The sequence below is a fragment of the Hyaena hyaena genome, unplaced genomic scaffold, assembly GCF_003009895.1.
Source record: "Hyaena hyaena isolate Hyena2069 unplaced genomic scaffold, ASM300989v1 scaffold_11, whole genome shotgun sequence".
NCBI lineage: Eukaryota > Metazoa > Chordata > Mammalia > Carnivora > Hyaenidae > Hyaena > Hyaena hyaena.
Genome location: NW_024080643.1, coordinates 4,677,921 through 4,698,795, shown reverse-complemented (window position 1 = coordinate 4,698,795; position 20,875 = coordinate 4,677,921). Strand labels below are relative to the sequence as shown.

General features: G+C 50.7%; 1 protein-coding gene across 4 annotated transcripts in view; it reads left to right on the top strand.

Moving 5' to 3' along the window:
* The first annotated feature begins 593 nt into the window (after window positions 1–593).
* The window catches only part of LOC120247599 (phospholipid-transporting ATPase IB), a 583,538-nt gene continuing 563,256 nt past the window's right edge, over window positions 594–20,875 (top strand). Inside the window, exons 1-3 of one of the 4 annotated variants that reach the window (XM_039255602.1) lie at window positions 594–763; window positions 1,605–1,641; window positions 2,295–2,387. In XM_039255602.1, the coding sequence (XP_039111533.1) occupies window positions 683–763; window positions 1,605–1,641; window positions 2,295–2,387 (211 nt within the window). In that variant the 5' untranslated portion in view covers window positions 594–682. Of the gene's footprint in view, window positions 764–1,604; window positions 1,642–1,684; window positions 1,739–2,294; window positions 2,388–20,875 lie in introns of those variants that run through there. The other 3 variants (XM_039255593.1, XM_039255617.1, XM_039255610.1) reach the window with 3 other exon arrangements.

Sequence of the window (20,875 nt, the reverse complement as noted above, 5' to 3'; positions counted from 1 at the left end):
TGTTTGTTTCCTATGGAAGGTGTGTCGGTGTGCGCGCGTGAGTGGCCTGACCTAAGCATCCCTGGGGGCTTCTTCCAGTTTTAACACGCCACTAATTAGCATTCTAGGCGGGCTGGGGGCTAGGAGTCTGGAGACCCACGTTTTCTTTTTTCCAGACCCTCCACCAAAATGTACACAGAGCAGAAACCGAGAGAAGAAAGGAAAGGCAGGAGCCCTGAAGAATCACAGGGGACAAGTGCACCCCATAATAAGGGGCAGGTAAAAAAGGTGGCAGACAGACAGACAGACAACGGTACCCTGAAGGGCACCCGTCCCCTAGAGAGCCCCCTAGAGCACCGCTCCATTCTCCCCCCGCCCCTTCCCCGCCGCCTAAGAGCCCCCCGTGCCGCGGAACGTTCCAGACTCTACCCAGCAGCGGCCGAGGCCCGGACCCCTCCCCCGCCGCCGGCCCAGCGAGGCCCGCAGCGGTGGCGTTCGCGGGCGCTGCCGCATTGGCCGGCGGCTGCGGCACCCGGACGGCGCAGCCTCGCGCTCGCCCTCGGCCCCTCCGGCGGCAGCGGCGGCCCCGCAGTCCGGCCCGGGAGCGCGCCCACCCATGGCCCTCGGGCCGCCGGCGCGGCGCCCATGCCCAGCGCGCAGCCTCGGCCGCTCGCCCCGGGCCGCCTAGCCCCCCGCGGGCGCGATGCCGAACGCCGCCGGCCGGGACAGAGCGCTGAAGATGTCCCTGCCCCGCAGGTCGCGGGTCCGCTCGTCCGTTGGTGAGCGGGGAGGGGCGCGCGGCGAGGGGGGGGTCGGCGGGCGGGGGTGCGGGCGCGCGGAGGGGAGCCACCGCCCCGCCCTCCGCCCTCCGCGGGGCCGGCCCGTCCTCGCCGCCCCGCGCTGCCGCACCTGGGGGGGGGGCGCCCCGCACCTGCGCAGCCCGGAGGGGGCCGCACGCAGGGCCAGGGGCCGGGGCGTCCGGGCCCCTTCTCCGCCCGCGGGGCCGGGGTGCGTGTGCGCGCGTGCGCCGCCGCGCGCATGCCCGGCCGCCCCTCCGCGCGGGGTGCCCGGGTCCCCGCTGGGTGGGCGCAGGGACCCCCCTGGCGGCCGCGGCCGGCCTCGCCCCGCGCGGGGTTTGCTGTCCGGCCCTGGGGAGCCGCAGGGCCCCACCAGCGTGTGTCGCTCCCCGGGCCCTGGGGACTCGCGCGCGCACCCGGCGGCGACGCGCTAGCCCTCGACCACCCGCACGGTTCCCGCGCGCCCGCCGTGCGCCCGGGCGAACCCCACACCCCGGGGCTTCAAACCCGACACCCCCGGCCCCTCCCGTCGAGACGCTCGCATTTTGTTTCGTACAGAATATATTTAGAAACCAGAGTCGTGTGAAGCTGGATGTTACGTGATTATGATGCCTGATGGGTTCCCCAGCCCCCCCCCCCGGGTTCCCCAGCTCCCCCCCAATGAGAAACTTCTTACCATTTCGGGGCCCCCTGCGAGTTTGTAGGGAGGCAGGGAAAGGGCTTGCAACTTGGGGCTGGGGGCATTTGTAATTTCGGTACAGTTTTTGTGGATTGTTTTGAGAAAATAGGCGTATGAAAATAAATGACCTTCCCATTTGTCGAGGCGACCGGTGTTCCCGAGTGGCGTCCGGCCGGGCACCTTCAGGTTCCTTGGAGGAGAAGCCCCGAGTGAGACAGGGTCGCCGGCTGAAGGCGGGGACCAGGCAGCGCGGCTGCAGGCAGCGCCCTGGGCGGGGGCCGCGGTAATCCCGGCGCCAGATGGCACTTGTGACGGGGCGGGGGCGGGGGCGGGGGCGGGGGCGGGGCGCCCGCCCGTGTGGGAGGGAAGAGCCCTTAGCATTTGCTGGTGATCTGGCCCTGAGGGTTCAGTAAGGGGAGGATCCAAGGCGGCCGGGAGGAGAAGGAAGGTGGAAGAACGTGCCCCCGTGTGACGGCGCAGCTGCACAGAGCGTCCCCCCCACGCCATGCCACCCCCTCCCCCGTCCCCGCCATGCCACCCCCTACCCCCCGCCATGCCACCCCCTACCCCTACCCCCGCCATGCCACCCCCCTCCCCCCGTCCCCGCCATGCCCCCTCCTCTACCCCCCGCCATGCCACCCCCCTCCCCCAGCCCCCGCCATGCCACCCCCCTCCCCCAGCCCCCACCCTGCCACCCCTCCCCCCCGCCATGCCACCCCTCCCCCCAACCCCCATGCAACTCCACCCCCTACTCTTGCACGAGTCCTGCGTTGGCTTTAATGCCCCGCTGTTGCTGCCTCAGAGGCCCCAATAATTTCTGACCAACTTGTGCACTGCAGTGTGCCCTGCAGATACCTGTGACCCTGGTGACGACACGCGGCCCAGAAGGGAGAGGCCCTTGCGTGGAGTCCTAGGTGTGGCGACGTCTCAAGGTCGGGGAGGTTCGGGCAACAGCCGGGGCGGGAGAGGACGGCAGGGAGGTGGGAGAAGCCGAGCGGCGCGGAGCTCAGCGGCCCGGGGGCGTGGGGACCGTGCGGAGAGCGGTTCTGTGTAAGCGCGGGCCCGAGTGTGTGCAGAACACCCCCGGACAGCGGGACTTACGGGACACGTGTTGGAAACAAGTCCACAAAACTCTGGGCTGACTTTTGTAGCGAAGGCGGGGAGAGCCCTCGAGTGGCAGATGGGGGGGGGGCTGTGAGTTCCAGAGAGGCTGCTTTATTCGAAGACGAGTATTAGAGTCGTCCAGTTGCTGGTGTGCCTGTCAGAGTAAGAGGTGTTTAGGGAGACAGGAGTGATCTGAGGTCAAGAATGAAGAGCAGTGATTAACACAGACAAGAAGTGCAGAGGTGGGCACGATAGGCATGTGCCCTTGCAGAGTGGCCAGTTCCAGAAGGTTCGGAGAGACGGCGTCTACGTGAAGAATTTGCATAGGTGTGAGGGGGAAGGGGGCCTGGATCGTGTGGGCTCCGTGGGGACACCCCTGTGAACGAGGGCGGAGGGCCTATAGGCCGAGTTTGGGTGGTGACCAGGACGGACAGAGGTGCTGCTCAGGGAGGGGCTGGGCGGTGCTGGAGGGCTGGCCCAGGAGTGGCTTGAGCTTTCACACTACTTTCCAGTTGGCAGAGGTGTGGCCCCCACGCCGGCGGGAGGGGGGGGACACTGCATCACCCATTCTGCAGAAAGGTCCTTTACTCCTTCATGTGTATTCAAATGACCTCATCTTTTTTTTTCCCAAGTCTTTTTTTTAAAAAATTTTTTTTAATGTTTTATTTATTTCTAGGAGAGAGAGAGAGACATCGTGAACAGGGGAGGGTCAGAGAGAGAGGGAGACACAGACTGAAACAGGCTCCAGGCTCTGAGCTGTCAGCACAGAGCCCGACATGGGGCTCGAACCCACGAACCGTGAGATCATGACCTGAGCCAAAGTTGGACACTTAACCGAGTAAGCCACCCAGGCACCCCAAATCTTTTTTTTTTTTTTTTTAATGTTTATTTATTTTGAGAAAGATAGAAACCGAGCAGGGGAGGCGGGGAGAGAGAGGAAGACACGGATCCGAAACAGGCTCCTGTGTCTAACAGTTCAGAGCCTGACTTGGGGCTGGAACTCATGAACCGTGAGATCATGACCTGAGCCAAAGTTGGACCCTTAACCAACCGAGCTGCCCAGGCGCCCCTCAAAGAACCTTTTTTTTTTTTATATCTTTTTTTATAGTTTGTTTATTTTTTGAGGCAGAGAGAGACAGAGCATGAGTGGGGGAGGAGCAGAGACAGAGGGAGGCACAGAACCCGAAACAGGCCCCGGGCTGTCAGCACAGAGCCCGATGCAGGGCCGAACTCCTGAGCCGTGAGATCTGACCTGAGCCGAAGTTGGATGCTTAACCAACTGAGCCACCCAGGCGCCCCTCAAAAGAACCTTTTCTAAAATGAGATGAAACAAAACCGCATCCTGTTAAAATTAGGGTTAAATTCACATGAAGTTTATAGATGAATCTGGAGTGAATAGACATTTAAAAAATGTCCTTTTAACCAGAAGTGTGGTATTTCTCCTCATTTTTATATGTCTTCTTTTATGTCTGTTGTTCAAGTGTTATAATTTTCTCCACAGATTTCTATGCATTTTCAAAAGGTTTATTCCAAGATACTTCTGTTACTAGAATATATGGGGTTATTCAAAAATTACATTTTTAATTGGTTGTTGCTGATGTCTAGGAAAACCACTGAATTTTTATGTTGACTGTGTATCAACAACCTAGTGAAGTGTCATACGTTTCGGGAGTTTAGGGTTCAATTTTTTGTGCGTAGACGGTATCTATAAATATTAATTTCATTTCTTCCTTCATAATTGTCATAATTGTTTCTCTTTTTTGATTATATTCGCTAGTACTGTCAATATGAGTTCGACCGGAAGTGCCCCATTCTTGCTCTGCTCTTAGAACATTAATGCTTCCAGAATTGCCTGTTGAGTAGCCTTTCTCCATGACTCTAAGGAAGCACTCTGCACTACTACCCAGTACTTCATTTAGAGCAGAGTGGATTTATTGTGCATTTTAAGATAATCGTAAGGGACCAGCAAAATGCTTAAAGATACCTGGGTGGTTGTGAGGTCTTTCCCTGTCCCCCTCCCTCCCCGGGCCTTTGTGTTCATTAAGAGTGAATCATAGCCCACGTATCAGAATGGCTATAATAAAAAATAGTGACATCAGCCAATCCTGGCAAGGATACCGAGAACCAGGATCGCTCCTGCATTGTCGCTGGGATGTAAAAGGGCACAGCCACTCAGGAAGAACGTTTAGCAGCTTCTTTTCTTTCTTTCTTTCCTTTTTTTTAACCAAAGCGTAGTTGACACACAATGTTACGTGAGTTTCAGGTGTGCAGCGTAGGGACAGGACATCTCTGTGTGTTATGCTGTGCTCTCCATAAGTGTGGCTACCGGCTGTCACCGTTCAGTGCTGTTGACTGTTCCCTATGCCGTACCTTCCACCCCTCGACTTATTCTTATGGACTTAATGGAGGTATCTACCTGCCCCACTTCTGTATCGGTTTGTCCTCTGCTCTGGCAACCCCCAGTTTGTTCTCTGTATTTATGGGGCTATTTCTGCTGTTTTTGTTTGTTCCTTTTGCTTTTTAGATTCCACAGATAAGTGGAATATGGTATCTGTCGTTGACTGCTTTTGTTTAGCATAACGCCCTCTATGTTGATTCATGTTAGCAAATGGCAAGATTTCATTTATTTTCTGGCTGGGTATATTCCATTGTGTATGTACACCGCATCTTTGTCTATTTCCGTGACCAGCGCACAATTATCAATGGACAGTTAGGCTTCCATTTCTTGGCCGTTGTAAATAATGCTGCACAGTGAACATAGGGCTACTTCTTTTTTTTTTTTAAACAATTTGGCCATTTCTTTTTTTTTTTTTTAATGTCTTTATTTTATTTTTTGAGAGAGAGAGACAGAGTGTGAGCAGGGGTGGGGCAGAGAGAGAGGGAGACACAGAATCCGAAGCAGGCTCCAGGCTCCGAGCTGTCAGCACAGAGCCTGATGTGGGGCTCGAACCCACAGACTGTGAGATCATGACCTGAGCCGAAGTCAGATGCTCAACCGTCTGAGCCACCCAGGCGCCCCAACATAGGGCTACTTCTATCTTTTTTGAATTAACATTTTTGTTTTCTTTGGCTAAATACCCAGTAGTGGAATTATTGGGTTATACAGTATTTCCAGTTCTAATTTTGTGAGGAACGTCTTTACTTTTTTTTTTTCCACAGTGGCTGCACCAGTCTGCGTTCCTGCCAACAGTGTACAAGGTTTCTCTTTTCTCCACTTCCTCACCTACACTTGTTATTTCTTGCCTTTTCGATACTAGCCATTCTGACAGGCGTAGAGTGGCATCTCCTGTGGTTTTGATTTGCATTTCCCCGATGATGAGTGACGTTGAGCATCTTTTTATGTGTCTGTTGGCCATCTGGATGTCTCCTTCGGAAAAACGTCTCTTCATGTCTTCTGACCATTTTTAATTGGGTTTTGTTTGGGCATTGAGTTGTATAAACTCTTTATATAATTTGGGTATGGTAGTTTCTCACCAAGCGGAGCATGCAGCTGTCATTTGGCAGTTTGTACTCTTGGACGTTTACTTCAGAGAGATGGAAACATATCTTTGCGCAAAAACCCATACATGAATATCTATCGTGGCTCTCTCCATGATAGCCAAAATGTGCATATCTTCAACGGCTGAAAGGATAAAGAAGCTGTGGTGTGTCCATATTGTGTAATACCTCACAGTAATAAGAAGGAGTCAATTTGGTTGAGTCCCCAGGGAGTTGTGCTGAATAAAAAAAGTCTGCTTCCAAAGGCTACGTGTCATCTTTTCCTATTTATATGACATTCGTGAAATGGCAGAATTATGGAGATGGAGACTAGGCTAGTGGTGGCCAGGAGCGAAGGCGGGTGTACGGCGGGATCGAAGGGTGACACGCGGGATCCTGGTGGCACTAAGAAGGCTTTGTACCGTGACTTACCCAGTGTCGGTAATGGGATGTTGTGCTGCACGTTTGCAAGATGTTTCCACAGGGGAAGCCGGGTAAAGGGTACACAGGGTCTGTTTCTTTTTCTTACAACTGCATGTGGCTCTAAAGTGATCTCCAAATAAAAAGTTTCGTAGAAAAAATAAAGGTAAATCTGTAGTGGTTTCTCATCAAAAGAAAATAGTTGTCACGTCTCAGATCTTGTAATACACACTTAGTTCAAGACACTGGAGTGATGTTATGATCATTTCATGGGCAGGATGTTCCCTCAGGAACAATGACACTGAACGTCGCCTGTTTCTGGAACGCAGCGGGGCCTCTGTGTTTGAGGAGCTTTGGGCTTGGCGCATTACCTCCTGCCTGATGTTATCTTGGAAGGCTCTGGGGCAGGGGTGCTCCGTTGAAGTCATGTTTTATTAACTTGTGGTGAAGGGATTGAAGGCCACCGTCTGCTTCAAGATGATGTACTCAGCTGCACCCTATTTGGTAAAATATTCTTGGATGGTTATTTTTGGCTCATGAGGTATCTTTGACCCCTGTCTTAATCTGGAGATTCGGTGGTACTTTTGCCAGTCTTGCCTTTCTCCAGATATATATTTTGGGTCCATGTGTCTCAGCTCTTTTACCAAGTGGTGGGAATACAGAGCCTTCTAAGGGCTGGGCCCCTGCCTGTGGGCTCAAGGAGGAGCCTTTCGGTCCAGTAGGAGGGACAGAGTGGAACTGTTGGTTCGAACAGAATCTATATTGCGCGCCTACTGTGTGCCAGGCGCTGCCCCCGGTGCCGGAGGCGGAGGCGTGAGTGGAGCAGGCTCGTGCTGTCCTGGAGCTGGGGTTGCTTACAGCGCTCGGGGTGGGTGCGCGCACCTCTCTTGTGCCGCCTCACCGTGACCCGTGGCCTGTGACCACTCCTGGACGGTAACACTCACGGGCAGCGCACGCAGGTGTGTCACCGAGTGGGTGAGTGTGTGCGTGGGTGGAGGCGAGCAGTGAGGACAGAGCGGGAGGAAGCGTTGTTGTCTGTAGACCGTGACATCAGAGATGGCCAGGAGAGACGCTTCCTCCCTACTTTGTTAAAGTCAGGGATTTGGCTTCAGTGATAGAAGGTCTGGAATGAAGAGCAGGTGGGCAGTAAGGGCACAGACCAAAGTCAGAAACCGCAGGAGCGCAGACCTTCCCCGAGCCGCCCCCCCCTCCCCCCACGGGACCCATCCAAGTCTTCTGTCCCCTCCTGGTCATCAGAGGAGGGTTTTGTTTTGTTTTGTGCGTGAAGAGTCCCTGCGTGGACTTCGTCTTCCTGTAACAGCCTGTCCCGGGCTCGGGGACAAGCAGAGACCTGCTGCCATGGGGGGGCAGAGCTCCAATTACGAATATGCAGATCGTGACCTGCTGGGTGAGGAGGCAGCCGCTTGCCTGGGGTTGGCAGCGGTTTGAAAACCCTCTGCGTTGTTTTGACCAAAGCTGTGGTTTCTGTACACTTACACTGACGACGTAGTCACAAGAGTCATTGCTCGCAAAGCCCAGAAATGGGGCTGGGGTGCAGTGAGCGGGAGGGGGGGAGGGGGGTCAGTCCTCCGTCCCAGGTCATGGGCGAACAGGAGCCAGAGAACGAGGAGCAAGCACCGATTTCTTATATGGTGGTCGGGGGGGAGGGCTCGAACTTTTGACGACCTTAACTCTAAGGGGTTATTTTATTTTATTTTATTAAAAATTTTTTTAATGTTTATTTTTGAGAGGAAAAGAGACAGAGCCTGAGCAGGGAAGGGGCAGAGAGAGAGAGGGAGACACAGAATCAGAAACAGGATCCAGGCTCCGAGCTGTCAGCACAGAGCCCGACGTGGGGCTCGAACTCATGAACCATGAGATTGTGACCTGAGCCAAAGTCGGACGCTTAACCGACTGAGCCCCCCAGGCGCCCCTAAGGGATCATCTTAAAAGGTGCCGTGGGGAAAGGAAAGCGAAGTGGGAACTTCCGGTGTACCCCTAAGCTCAAGTCCGTGTCTGAACGGACCCCGGGTGTGAGTACGGGTGTCGTACTGTTAAAATACCTAGGAGGCAACTCAGAGACACAAACGTTGTCTTTCATCACAGAGGGCGGGTCGGCACCTCAGAAATGGCCTGATCCTCCCATTTCACAGAAGAGAAAAACAATTCAGAGATATTCCTTGAGTCTTACTTAATTTCCGGCCGGACCAGCACATGCCCGAGGCCGGTGCGCTTTGGGCCGCCTCTGGTGCGCGGGGTTCGGCGCCACACCCCAGTGGGACAGAACAGGTTGTGTTTCTGTTTCCTCTTCCTCAAATGGAAACTCACGAAGAGTTTGGCCTAATGTCTCCTGCCTCTGTTTCCTGCATTGTCTATCCTGGGGGTGCCCAGAGCTCTGACCGGGCTCTGTCGTGGATCAAATTTGGACCTGGTCTAACGGGCGAGGCTGTGTTCGGAAGTTTCTTTATGGCAGTATGTGTCGGGGTTAAAACACCTCGCTTCAGGGTCAGAGAGCATTGGGTTCAATTGCGTACGACGTTGGAAAGCTTCCTTTGTTTCTATTATAGATGTGAATGAAAATAAATTTCGTACCCCATGGAGCGGTTGTGATTAGTGAGTAATATGTATACAAGCGCATGCATTAATTATTTGATTCCTTGTGATGTAGTCTGGCTATATTGACAAGATGCAACGTAAACTCCTGCATCCAGGTACCTGCCCTGCATGAACGCGGAATTGGCGGAGACTTCACCTGTCACCGTGTCGCCCCCTGGTGAGTCTCACGGTGGACGCCTGCGTAGGACATCAGTGCATGGAGTCAACTGGAGGCTCTAAGCATTCTTCACGTGTCATCATCCAGGTGTCTGTGCGTCCCAGAAAACACTCTGATTGTAGGTGGAGATTCATCCTCCCGTGTCCCGGGAGGCTGTCACCTTCTGTCCCATTGTCCTGCCTTCAAGGCCATCTGTTTCCCCTACAGGTGGCCGCTAAACACCCTACCTGATGGCTTCCATTGCTTCATAATTGATTTACCTTTTACAGCGGATGTTTTATCTTAAACCCTTATCTGACGGAGGGGCCAGCTAGACCGACGGGTTAAATTCAGATTATTCTCTAAAAAAGTTGGCAGACATTTAGGGGAGGATGTGCACAGAACACCTTTAAAGGTGAGCATCTGCTTTCTCTTCTTAGATCTTTACATTTACTAAATATAACCTGTGGTCAATACAGCACTAGATACAAGACGTTATTTACATCCATTTAGGCCCATAAAAGTGCTCGGGGCAAATGTTAACAACCATTAAGAAAGACTAAAAATAAAAGTGATGACGTGTTCATGCCCTGAGTGTCTACCCGCCCCCCCCTTAAAGGCAAACACTGGAATAAGACCTAGGAGGGAGCCCTTGCCAGGACTGAGCCCCCAGAGAGTGGGGATGGTGGAGGGCTCACCGTGTCAGCACATAGATTGTGCGTGTGTGTGTGTGTGTGTGTGTGTTTAAGAATCCGAATCTGACATAGCATCACCCATCACCCTAAAAAGTGCCCCAATCCCAGTTCACTTTGATCTAGAGATTTTACATTTGCCGGTAGCTTTTCCAGACTTCTGTAATCTTATGCCAAGTAATAAGCAAATGTCACATTTCACACGTTTCACGTGTCACGTTTCACACGTTTCACACGTGAAGCATTTGGGGGCCGCTTCTCCCTCTTCTATCCCGAGGGATGCGGTGTGAGGCATGTTCAGCACTGAGGCCCCCTGGACTGCAGTAAGTATTTTAAGCACATTACAGAGACTGGTCGTACGGGAAACTATAGGAAACAAATGCCGCGTGGGGTAAGGCCGCTCTGCTCCGACATCGGGAATCTCATTCCGAATCCTGAGTTCAGGGAGGGTTGCTCTTTTTCACCCGCCTTAAAGGATGCCTCCGGATCTTGGACAAGATCATTCACATGCAGGGGGAGACCCCGCGGACTGGCAAGCTGTTCAAAACTTCGTGCCCCACAGGCTCAGGCCGCTTATGAAGTATTTGTAGCCACATAATGATTATCCTTAGTTAAGACTCTTTTCCACTTTCTTTTTGTTTTCTTTATTGGCACCAAGGAAGCAGAACGTTGGTTTTAAAATTGAAGAATTTTTATCTTTGGACCCCCAAAGAAGTAGTTACTGTTTGTCTAGCAAACAAAGTGACCTTCTGTCCTTGAATCTCAGGAGCCTTGCTCAGCAGCTGAGTTTAAGTGACCGAATTGCTAGGAGTGTAAGACCATGTGCAGTGTTTCTGTTGTGTCCCCGGCCCCCACAGGCCCTTCCCCAAATCACCTGCGCTGTTCACCTGTGCGGCTGAGAGGTTTAGAAATACACTCGGGGTCTGTCCTACATTCACGTTCATGGTGACCTTCCCGATGCTTGGAAATACGTCCGTTCCACTCTGTTTAACTCTTCCACTCTCTGGTTTTCCATTGTCAGGGTGTGGACAGATATTCTGGAAGGAAAAACACCACCATGGGCAGGTGACTGAGGGGACCTCAGGTAAAAGTAAATTGGGCTGGGTGTAAATAACAAGGTATCGGTAAAGAAGGCAGATAAGGTGCACAGGTAGGGGCTGTTACAGTACAGGTGAGGAATCATGAGGGCCTGATCCAGGGGAGCGTCAGAGATGCAAAGAGAGAATGACCATGGGGAGCCCAGCTGAGTTGGAATTGACATGGTGTAGAGATGGAACCAGACAGGTAGAAAAGTCTGTCCATCTTTCCTGTCCATTGTTTGTACTTTGAGAGCCCCAGATACTTTGCAGAGGTGGGCAGTACTTCAGAGAGTCAGACATTATCAAAGGCAAAGGTGACTCTGTTCCATCCAAGATGGCGGCCGCTAGCCACAGGGGCCTCACTGAGCACTTGAGAGTCAGAACTGAGCTGTGCTGCAAGAGTAGAATGCACACTGCAGTTTGAAGACTTACTACGAAAAAAGAATCTAAGATATCTCTTTAGTCATATTTGATGTTTCTTATATACTGAAATCATACCTCGGATTGGTCAACTGAAGTAAGATATATTATTTCAATTATTTTCCATTTCTTTTTACTTTAAGTGTGGCTATAAGAAAATTCGAGATTGTCTATGTAGCTTGCGCTATATTTCCATCAGACAACACTGTCATCGATGGTCTTGTCCAACCACTTGTGATTGACTATTCATGGAATTGCAGACGTTACGAAATAAAATGATCTGGGAGGCCAACATCCTCGTCACTGGCAGGGGAAACTAAGGCTCTGACAGGTTACGTTCTGGAACCTCTTCCAGGGGTGGTGACAGCCGGGGGTCCATGTCTTTCCACTCTTCTGCTATTCTTTTCAGGCTTCTTTTGTCTTTCTCTTACACTGAGTACATCTCTCTTGGGCACAATGTAAGCAACCCACCTTGAGTTTATTTTGAAAATTAACTGGGTCATAATGCAGTAGTGCCCGCCCCATATATTCGGTTTTGCTCTCCACAATTTCAGTCGCCAGAAGTCTGAACACCAGCTGGAAACAGGTGATCCTCTTTCTCACCAGTCGGCAACAGGGCCATAGTAGCCTCGTGTGACCTCACAATGCCCGTGTCACTGACCTCACTTCCTCCCATCGCGTGGGCATTCTATCATCTCCCATCATCACGAGAAGAAGGGTGAGCACTATGTAGTAAGATATTTTGAGGGAGAGGCCACATTCACATTCATTTTATTATAGTGTGTTGTTGTGACAATTGATCTGTTAGTTAGCAGCTATTAATTTCTTACTGTGCCTAATGTGTAAATTTAACTTTATCACTGATATGTATGTATGTACAAGAAAAACACAGTATGTATAGGGCTCAGTACCATCCACGGTCTCAGGCGTCCACTGGGGGTGGGGGAACATGCGTTCGCCCATAACGGTGGCTACTGTACTTGAGATGCTGTTGTATTTCTTTGAACCCAATATCTAACAAAGCCTACTTGCTTGACTCTTTGTCATCTGAGATCATCAGTCAGTATTTGCAGAGAGGATCTTCAGATATTATGCCCCTGCAGTTTATATTAAATGAACTTAAGGCCACATGCTGCGCGGTCTAGACAGAGAAGCTGGCAAATCTTACCCGCCCTTATGACGACCTCCCTTATGACCAGTGGGCATCTCGGTAGCGGTTTCCTCTTCCCAGACACCAGTCGGCAGTTGGAGTCAAGTTGTCTGAAGAAACATTTCAAAAATGTTTCCCTCTTACTGTACATTTTCTTCACAATGTATTCCTCAAAGGAGGGTCTCCCAGAAATGGAGAACGTAAACACAATTAAAAACAATCCGAGGGCTATGTTCAGACACCATTAGGCCATCAACAGCACTGGGTCTTGCTGAGAAGACAAAGTAGGTTTTATTACCAGGGGATAAAGCCAGGTTTCTTCGATTGTTCCTGAACTTTGAGTTTTTACTAATTTCTTTTAACATGATGAAATTATGGGCTGTGATAGTAAATACGGTGTCCGCGACCAAGACGAGACTTGTGCTGTTGTTAGCAGCCTGGTATCCTGTACCGGTGGCGTGTGGTGGTTTTGCTTTAAGGGTTTGACTTGACTCTGAATCCATGAGTCCGTGTAATGGAGAGCTGTGTCGTCCGTAGTCTGTGATCCCGTTTCAGTAGAGGGCGTGGCTTTGTGAGCATGGCTGTGGAGCGTTACTGCAGAGACCCTGACTAGGAGAGGTCACCATCGCTCTACGGCCACCGTAAGGCTCTTTTTATGCAGAACGTTGACGTGATTATCCTGTGCAGGGGCAGCAGTGTCACGCAGGGCAGATGAGATCTTGGATGTGGCGATGTCCACGTCAACTCTGAACTCAGTGTGGTGGCGTCACACTGTGAGGTCAGCCCTGTAGCATTGCGCCGTGACAATTGTATAATGACATCTATTTGCCATTATAGTATCACAGAGTATTGTCACCGCTTTACAGACCCTCTGGGCTTTACCTGTTTATCCCCCTCTGACCCTGACCCCTGGCCACCAACCTATCTACTGTCGCCTTAGGTTTGCCTTTTCCAGAATATCATTTGGTTGGAATCCTACAGGATTTCAGATTGGCTTCTTCGCTTGGTGATATGCGTTTAAAACTCATCCATGCCTGTTCATGGTTTGATGGCTATTTTTTTAAATCCCCAAATAATGTTCTGTTGTCTGGATGTGCCACAGTTTGTTTATCCATTAAGCTATATGAAGGGCATCTTGGTTGCTTCCAAGTTTGGGTAATCAGGAATAAACCCGCTATAAACATCTATGAGGAGGTTTGTGTGTCATCATATATTTTCAACTCCTCTGGGGAAACTTATCATATAATGAGAGTATGTTTAATTTTATAAGATGAGAGTATGTTTAATTTTATAAGAAATTGTGCAGGTGTCTTCTTTTTTTTTTTTTAATTTTTTTTTATGTTTTATTTATTTCTAGGAGAGAGAGAGACAGCGTGAGCAGGGGAGGGTCAGAGACAGAGGGAGTCACAGACCGAAAGAGGCTCCAGGCTCTGAGCTGGCAGTCAGCACAGAGCCCGACGCGGGGCCGAACCCACGAACCGCGAGATCATGACCTAAGTGAAAGTCGGACGCTTAACCGACTAAGCCACCCAGGCGTCCCAAGAAATTGTGCAGGTGTCTTCTAGAGTGGCCATTGCATTTTGCATTCTTGCCAGCAGTGAGCAAGAATCCCTGTAGCTGGGTGTCGTCACCAGCACTTGGTGCTGTCAGTGTTTTGGATTTGGGGCATTCTAATACCTGTCGTTTGCAATTCCCTGAGGACATGTGACGTGCAGTGTCTTTTCACGTGCATATCTGACATCTGTATATCTTTTTGTGTCTAAAATATATGAAGAACTCTTCAATGTTTGTTTATTTTTGAGAGAGAGAGTGTGAACAGGGGAGGGTCAGAGAGAGAGGGAAACACAGAATCCGCAACAGGCTCCAGGCTCCGAGCTGTCAGCACAGAGCCCGATGTAGGGCTCGAACTCAAGAATCATGAGATCATGACCTGAGCTGAAGTTGGACACTTAACCGACTGAGACCCCCCCCCAGGCGCCCCTAGAGGGTACTTTTAAACTGTGAGTTGCAGTACTATTTCCCCCCTCACACAGGCGAGAATTACTCAGTACCTGTACCCTTTCCCCGCCCCCCCTCACCCTGCAGACAGAAACCTTGGCAGTTTGGCTCCCCCCCTCCCTTCTCTGCTGCAGTCACCTGAGTGTGTTCACCGCTTTCTGTGCTCACCAGGCCCCCACGGGTCATGCATCCTGTTGCAGTAGACGCCCCAGGGCCTCCCGGTGACCACCTGGGAGTGTAAGCGCTTTCTCCGTGTCCCTGAAAACGCTTTCATGTCATCCTCCCAATAAGCCCTGGTTCTGCTGAATACAGAGTTCTAGACTCAAAACTTCCTTCAGTGCGTTAAGGAGATTGCGTCATTATCCTCCTGCACCCAGATGTGCTGATGAGAATCTACGTCCATCTGACTCTTGTTCCTTTGCAGCCAAGCTGTTTTCCTTTCTGATGAGTTTTTAATGATATACGTGTCCTTGGTGTTCTCAGGTTTCCATCTGACGGTCCAAGGATTTTCTTTTCCCCATTACTTAAATGCTCCGTACGGGAGGGCCCTTTCAATCTGAGAATGCTGCCGCTCTTTTGGGGGGAGGTTTCCATCTTGCGTGGTCAGTCATGGCCTCCCCTGAACTCCCCCCACCTTCCTGTCTGCAGCCTCCTTTTTTTAAAAAAAATTTTTTTTTTTATTTATTTCTGAGAGAGAGAGAGAGGGAGAGAGACAGGGTGAGCAGAGGAGGGTCAGAGAGAGAGGGAGAATCAGAATCCAAAGCAGGCTCCAGGCTCTGAGCTGTCAGCACAGAGCCCGACGCGGGGCTCGAACCCACGAACCGTGAGATCATGACCTGAGCTGAAGTCGGACGCTTAACTGGCTGAGCCTCCCAGGCGCCCCTGCTTGCAGCCTCCTTTACGTCGTCATGGCACTTCTGTCTCACCCCCCAGGTGTCTTGTTTTTATACTCCTTACCTCCTAAGGCCCCATTTTGACGTTCCCTTTGAGTTCACTAGTGCGCTCTTTAGCTTTGGTTTTCCTTTCTTTTCATTTTTTTCTCCTTAGTTTTTAATATCTCCTGACTTTTTATTTCAGCAGTCATGCATTTCATTTCCAGGGTCTCTAATTGATTCTTTTTCGCAAAACAGTCTAGTATTGCGTAAGGTCCCGAACACTCTGCTTTCCTGGAGGATGTGAATTACACGCTTCAAAGTCTTTTTCTGATGGCTTTATTCAGTGTGAGTTCTGTTTGTTTGCTGCTTTTGTGGTGTTCCTGCACCGTGCACGTTGTGATTCCAGAACTCATTTCTTTAAAGTTGATTTATTTGCTTTCGGCGGGGAGGGGATGGGCAGAGAGAGAGAGAGAGAGAGAGGGTTTTTTTTCTTTTTTCAGTTGAGGGTCCCTGGAGGGGGCAAAGCAAAGCTTTGGGGATTGTCCACACTGACTTCGGTTAAATGCGGGGAATGGGAGGTGGGGGGGGAGAGGAGGTGCTACCAGGTGGGCCGCCTGCGGGGAGGGTCTGCTGAGCCGGCTCCCCATTCCTTCCACATAGTCAGCTCGTGGGCCCCACGAGCAGGAGGAAGCCCTCTCCAAAGGAAGAGTGTGGGTCAGGTTCCAAAGGGCCAGAGTGTTCGGGGTTTAGCCCTGGCGGGGGTCCTGCGGGACCACAGCAGCCATCAGCCGTCTATCCCGTGTTTACCCTGCTCCTTTCTCTCGCTTAGACGCGCCTGCTGGCTGCCGCGGGGGGGCACGCGCAGCCTCTCTGTTCATTTGGTCTGTGCTGCAGCTTCGGCGGAGCCCAGTCGGACCGTGGGCGGGATGCAGCCCAGACGCCTGAGTCAGACCTCTGAGTTCTGACCCGCACACAGCCTCCCTCGCTGGGTCGCGGCGGAGTTAGTTACCTGACCCCATTAAGCCCCTCTTTCCTCACCCGTAAAATGCAGGTGATAAGAATGCCGACCTCACTGGAAGACTTTAAACACAGTAACGTATACGGAGCACCTACCACTACCTGAAACTTACGCACTGATTGCTGTAAAGTTAATCATTAAACACAATGACATGATATGCCCTTGTAATTATTTCGAGAATAATATGATAGGGATATGGGGCTCCGACCCTCCTCCACTTTATTTTATCCGTAAGTAGATTGTTCACTTCTCTCTATGTGATATGAACTCTGTCTGGGTACCAAAGTGTTTGTCTGGAAAGTCAAATGACAATCGTAGTGGGTGTGGTTTAAAAAAAACTTTTTTAATGCTTATTTATTTGAGAGAGAGAGAGAGAGAGGGAGAGAGAGAGAGAGAGAGAGAATCTGAAGCAGGCTCCAGGCTCCGAGCAGTCAGCACAGAGCCCGATGCGGGGCTGGAATCCACGAACCGCGAGATTGTGACCTGAGCCGAAGTTGGATGCATAACCGACTGAGCCTCCCAGGCGCCGCATAGTGGGCTTAATTTTTAAAAAGCGTTGCAGATCCTGCTCACACCAGCAGATGGATGGGAGAATTTGCCTCTTCTTGTGAAATAAACCAGTTTTCCACCTTATGGTCCTTTGGAAAACTTGGAAGAACCGTGATCCCGGACCTCCCTGTGCCTGCCGTGGTCACCGGCAGGGGGCTGGGGCACGCAAAGTCGGCACCACTGCAGACTTGCACTTGTAAACCAAAATTATGCTAAGCCGAGTAGTAGTCTGAGCATTAATAGGAACGGATGCTTTTCCTCTTGGGATCCAAATCGGCATTTTCCATCATCACTGTACATGGAAGGTATGGCCACCCATACACCCCAGGGTCTGAAACAGTTTAGGGTGTCTCTTTTTTTCTTTTCCAACCTTGATTTCTGCCACAGAGCACATCTTTCAGGGACCTTCCGGCTTCTCAGCTGATCCTGGAAATACAGGATTACATCACAGTGTTCTAGACCCTCGGGGGAAAATGTTCCCACTCCGTTTGTACCGGAAATAAAAAGAACAGGTTCATTCTGTGCTTGGAACTAAGGCACTAAGTAACCTGAGGTGCTTGGAGCCTAGAGAAGCACTGAGAATTTCCCAGGGCCGTGTGAGCAGCCGTGAACCTCCAGCTGTGTGTTTGAGCAGGAAGTAAAATAGTGCAGACGGTGCTGCGTAGCAGGGTCTAAATGAACATGTGTTTCCACATCCTAAACTTTTCCCTTTTTTGTTTATATGTATTCATGTCTTTTTTTTTAATATAAAAAAATTTTTTTTAGAGAGAGAGCATGCATGGGGGAGAGGGTCAGAGGGAGAGAATCTTTGTTTTTCTTTTCTTTTCTTTTTTTTTAATTTGAGAGAGAGAGTGTGTGGGAGAGGGGCAGAGGGAGAGAGAGAGAATCTCAAGCAGGCTCCATGCTCAGTGTGGAGCCTGATGCCGGGCTGGCTCCCACGACCTTGGGATAATGACCTGAGCCCACATCAAGAGTCAGACACTCAACCGACTGAGCCACCCAGGTGCCCCTCTACGTATTCATTTTTAAGCACCTGCCTCGGCTTTTGTAGGTCACCCAGCGGCGGGCTGGGAGTCAGATGCACGTTGTACGTTGGCTTTAGCACTTTTCCGCTCTAGGAGGTGAAGCCCTGAGCAGGTGGGCAGCCTTGAACAGAGACGTTGGGCTGAGCCACAGAGGTGTTCACTTCGTAGCGTCTGAGCATCTGGTTGGTGGGCATTGGGTATTTATGCACAAGTTCATGGCCTCAGAACTTGACTTCTCTCTAAAATGAGTATAAATAAAAACCCTTTCACTAAGTTCCTATCGAAGTATCTGAAACATTACTTAGAGCTGTAGCTTCCTAAAGTCTAATGACAACTTAGTAATTATAAGAGTGTGTGTACATGAGAAAAATTTAAGGTAGCTGTTTCTTTTCTGTAACCTGAAAATATTTTATATGTTGAATACAATGTAAATGTTTCTATCTATGAAGATTTTTTTCCCTCTTTACTAATACTTTAAAATATTTGTGTGGGTCATGGTTGTTCTGGAAGAGACTTTTTGTGTTAAACCTTTCTCAGTGTGAGAATTTAAGAAGGGAGGAAAGGAAAGGAGGAAGACAGGCAGGCAGGAAGGGTCTTGCCCTAGAGAAAGGTGGAAAACTTGCCGGAGGGCAGATCAAGGACAGTGTGGTGCCCGAAGGTCAGGAGAGGGGGAGGAGCGGCTTGACCACGGGAGGAGGCAGAGGCAGCGATGGGTGGAAGGGAAAGTGTGAGGCGTGAGGGCAGGTGTGCATGGAAAGTGTGCCTAAAGGAAAGGTCGCTCTGCCTGTTTGATGGAAAATAGGCTCACAAGGTGGCCTAAGGGTATCTGAGGGGAAGCCAATAAAAGCGAGGGAGCAGCTCTGCAAGGTGAAGAACCGCAGTTTGCTGCTAACGTGGCAGTAGGTGAGCACAGGACAGACCTCTGCCCCCAGCCACAGACTAACGAAGATTAAATTACATTTCTGTGTAAAAGGATGCGATAAGATAAACAACCATTTAATGGAGATAGTGGCTCTTCGTGAAATTTGAGGGAATACAGGGAGAGAAGTAACCTTTGGTTTATTTTCAGAAACTGTAAATAAGCAAGTTTGGAGATCGGAAATCCCCGCATTCTAGAAGCAAGGAGAATGAAATAGAAATTGGTGGAGTTTCTAATGTTAAAATAGGGATGTGATTTGGTTGGGTCTGATAAGCTCTGGGCTTAAGTGAGGTCAGTAACGGTGGGAAAGGAGGTATCAGCATGTAGTCTAAGCACTTCCGGGAAGTGCCCTCAACTTGGTGAAGGTTCCCTTGCAGATCTTCAGTCTCGTATCTTGTGTCAGCGACAAATCAGCTAGAGGGCTGCTGGGGGCGAAATACACGGATGGCGTAGGCGGTCGCAGGGCTGCCGTGCTGGTGTCTAACAGAGAAAGGCCTTGGTGAGCCTGCGTATCGTACTCCACTTTGGATTGGAGAAGAACGGGAAATAACGTCACCTCGCTGGGTGTCACTGAAATCAACAAATGATTATTGAAACGTTCTCATGTATGATGTGTGACCTGGACACTCTGTGGATAAAGGAGACGTGATAGTACGCAGTTCCTGTTTCCAAGGAATTGGCCATCTGGTTGGGGAGATAAAAGCTAGACGTGTAAGGAGGAGGTAATAAAAAGAAACAGTATTTCAAGACACCAAGAGAGCACGCCACAGGGCGTGATTAACCGCTGAATGAGTTACGAGGGTGGTAAATGCACACTGGAAGCAGAGTCTGATGATCGCCTCCTTTTCAGGGCAGGGTTTGAGTGAGGTTTTTATTTTTTGGCTTTTTAAAAAGTCAGGGCAATTAAGGTGTGATTCACATGCCGTGAAATTCACCCTTTTTAGGTGTGTGGTGTGGCTCCGCGATGCTGACAGATGCACACACCTGCGTGCAGTGTAGACCTGGCCCGTTGTCTCACCCCCCAAGCTCCCCCTTGTCCTTTCGCAGGTTACCCTGCGCCTCCCCCGGCTCCCGACAAACACTGTTCCCATTCGTTTCTGTCGCTTTGCCTTTTCCAGAATGTCAGACAAATGCACCCCTTCGTATATTGCCATCTTCTTTGTGTTTGGCTTCTTCTTTCTGCTTCTGAGATTCCTCCACGTGTGTCATTTCATTCCTTTGTGTGGCTGACGAGCATTTTATCGTACGGATGTCCTGCAGTCTGGCCATCGGTTTACCCGTTTCCTTGAGTGAGGGTTCGAAGGTGGTGGGGCGGGGAGCGACCGGGTAACTCAGGGGCAGAGTGGCGTGATTGAAAGTAGAGCGAGGTTCCGAGATGTGTGCTGCGTCTGGGCAGCACCAGCAACCAGAGGGGAGGTCTGAGTAGGCAGCTTTATCTGCTGTTTTCTCACTGATGAATCCAGCCTCAGCCTCTCCTCCCCCTTCGTAAGCAGCCGGCAGTAATTTCTCCCCGCCCTGGTCTCGTCATACCTCCCATTTCTTACCCACCTATCTGCCCATTCACCCATCCGTTAATCACCCACCCACTCTTCCATCATTTATTCACTTGTTCTGTTCACTCATCACTCAGCCTTCACAGTGCCAGGCACCGAGTTAGAACCAGGTTGAACACGTTAAAAGTCAAAATCCCTGCCCCCCTAGTCTCGTGGGGGCCGTAACAGGAAAGCCAGCAATTAATAAAACCACTCATCATATAACGATTTGAATTATTTAACTTTCGATGTGGGTTCTTTAGGGCGGGAAGAAGGCACCCACCCTATTGGTGCCTTAAATACCCCGTAATCAACAATTATAAAAGATAATTTAAGTTGAAGCCACTTAGATGTGTTTTGGTCTTTGGGAAAGAAACCTCCTTGTACACATGTTTAGGTGTTTGCCCTTG